At 37.9% G+C, this 2,410-nt stretch overlaps 1 protein-coding gene across 1 annotated transcript in view; it reads right to left on the bottom strand.

Annotated features, from left to right (window-relative positions):
* TRPM6 (transient receptor potential cation channel, subfamily M, member 6) overlaps positions 1-2,410 on the bottom strand; it is a 126,504-nt gene that overhangs the window by 87,070 nt on the left and 37,024 nt on the right. Inside the window, exon 11 of the mRNA XM_008579473.1 lies at positions 1,063-1,197. Coding sequence (XP_008577695.1) covers positions 1,063-1,197 — 135 coding nt within the window. The remainder of the gene's footprint in view (positions 1-1,062; positions 1,198-2,410) is intronic.

Below are 2,410 nucleotides of genomic sequence, written 5' to 3'. Positions count from 1 at the left end.
GTAATAAAGAACAAATGGAAGAATTAACCTCTTTAATTATCATGTGCTAAGAGGAAAAAAAATTCATTTCAAAATGCACAAGTAACTCAGAATACTGAAAATTTTGTTCAACCTCTTTAGGAATAAAGTGTAAACCAATCAATTCTAAGGAAGATATCTCCCAAGAGAAAATATAATTAGGTGAAATATTTTTCAAAAAAAGATGTGCATATGTAGGGCTGGCTGGTTAGTTCACTTGGTTAGAGAGTGCTGCTGTAACACCAAGGTCAAGGGTTCAGATCCCTGTTCCGGCCAACCACCAAAAAGAAAAAAAAAGATATATATATGTAGCTATGTGGTAAGAGGCAGAAATCAATTCTAAGTGATTTATAACCTTCCTTTATCTTATATAGATGTTATCATATAATTATGAATCCTATTACACAAGTACATTCCATCAACAGATATTTATTGAAACTTTACTATGTTCAATCAGGCTCCTGAGGGGTTCAATGACAAATACAAGCACTGCTTTTCTGGAGTTCTTCTAATAATAGAAGAGAGCGAATACTTATGCTGAAAAATAATCAACAATATGATGATGTGTGTGCTCAAAAAGAGTTGCAAATAATCTGTACTCTGGGAACAGATCACCATGAACTAACTCGAGTAAACAAGAAAACAAAACTTGAATAGATCTTGAAGAAAGGATAAGATTGAAAGGACAAGGAAGGAAATTGGCCAGAAGCCTGCATAGCTTGCACAACTGGTGTTTTCACGCTGAGTAAGCCAGTCTAGTTTCAATAAAGAATTTGTGTAGGAAGTTCTAGTACCAGCATTTCGATAATGGCCTTAGGTTGAGATTGTTCAAATGACTCAATAAAAAGCAATTGGTTTTTATTCACATCTTTGTCTTTAGCTATGTCTTACCAGGATAAAATGGAATTAGTAAGAATGTTTCTCCTTTGGTTGAAAAGTCTGTCTCTCTATAAACTATCTTTGCACATAAGGAGGCAGGTAAATCTTAAGTTAATTAACAGATAAATCCTAAGAAAGATGGTTGACTAAATGTTCCATACTCACTGTATTATAGAGCTCTTCCAGCCGGGGGATGGTAAGAAAGCGATGGAGGTTCACTCCGTATTCTATTAATAGTTTCACAAAATCCACCCGATCCATCACTAAAGCATCTAACATTGCTTGTTCCAGTGCATCAGGCTTCGGAAGGTATAAATAAACAAGAGATATAAAGACAATTAAGAATGTAGAAATAACTAAAGAATCACATGTTTGAACTCAAAACTACACAAACGCAATAACTATAAAACATAATCTTACCAAGGAATGTGCAAGACCTAAAAGAAGACATGTTGAATAAATCAAGAAACATTCCATGTTCTTCAAGGGGAAAACAGACCATTTTAAAGATCTCACAGCTTCCCAAATTAATGTACAGGCTTAATGCAATTCTAATAAAAATCCAAGGGTGTAACTTGTCATGTTTACACTTAAACTGTACCTGGCTTCTGGATAGAAATGGCAAGTTGAATGCATACATCTAATTTTGCTCCCACCTAAAATTCCACTAAAACTACAGTGAAGGGATTTTTTTTTTTTTTTTGTCTTTTGTCTTTTTCCGTGTCNGCTCAACTTCTAACTGCCACATCTTCGGTTCAGTGAGTTAAGCTGGATTCTAAGTGGGGATCGGGCGGGAGCGCCGCCGCGCTTCCCAAGCGGCGCACTATCCAGTGCACCACCAGGCCGGCCCACAGTGAAGGGATTTTTTAAAAGAAATCCACACAGATAATGAGGACAAAAGTGGAGTGAAGAGTGCAACATTCTGGAAGTTAGCAGCCGGTCAAGTGGTACTTGACTTAGCAGTCCCCAGAAAGCCAAATAATTGAAATAGAAAATGTCAAGAAGCAAACAGATTAACTCCACAGAATGCCAGCAGCGCCAAAATGAAAAAAAATGCATACATGCCGAATCCCTAACGTTGGGGCCTTCCCAGTCACCTTCCCCCTTTGACTTTCATTGGACTAGCAGCAAGGCTTGTACCTTCCAGGCGGGGGAGCAGAGGATTGTTTTCTGGTAATGCCATGAATGTGAGAGAAAAGACATGAATATACTGACACAAGGAGGATGAGGGGGACAAGAAATGGCAGTCAGATCACCCTACTGTGAAGCTCAAGCCTATAAGCAAGCTCCAACTACAGGCTCAGAATTTCTAATGAGTTTCTATCCTCCTCCCTTAAACAAGACCAAAACGAAGAGATGAAAAAAAAAAAGATATTGTATTCTGGATGCTAGTCAAAAAAGAGGGGAAAAGGGTATACAATCAGAAATTTGCTCTTAGAAATTAAGAGATTAACAGAATGTTACAAAAAAAGAAAAGCTTTGGGGGCCGGCCCGTGGCTCACTCGGGAGAGTG

The sequence above is a fragment of the Galeopterus variegatus genome, unplaced genomic scaffold, assembly GCF_000696425.1.
Source record: "Galeopterus variegatus unplaced genomic scaffold, G_variegatus-3.0.2 Scaffold1891, whole genome shotgun sequence".
Taxonomy (NCBI): Eukaryota; Metazoa; Chordata; class Mammalia; order Dermoptera; family Cynocephalidae; genus Galeopterus; species Galeopterus variegatus.
This window is presented reverse-complemented; position numbering and strand designations above follow the sequence as displayed.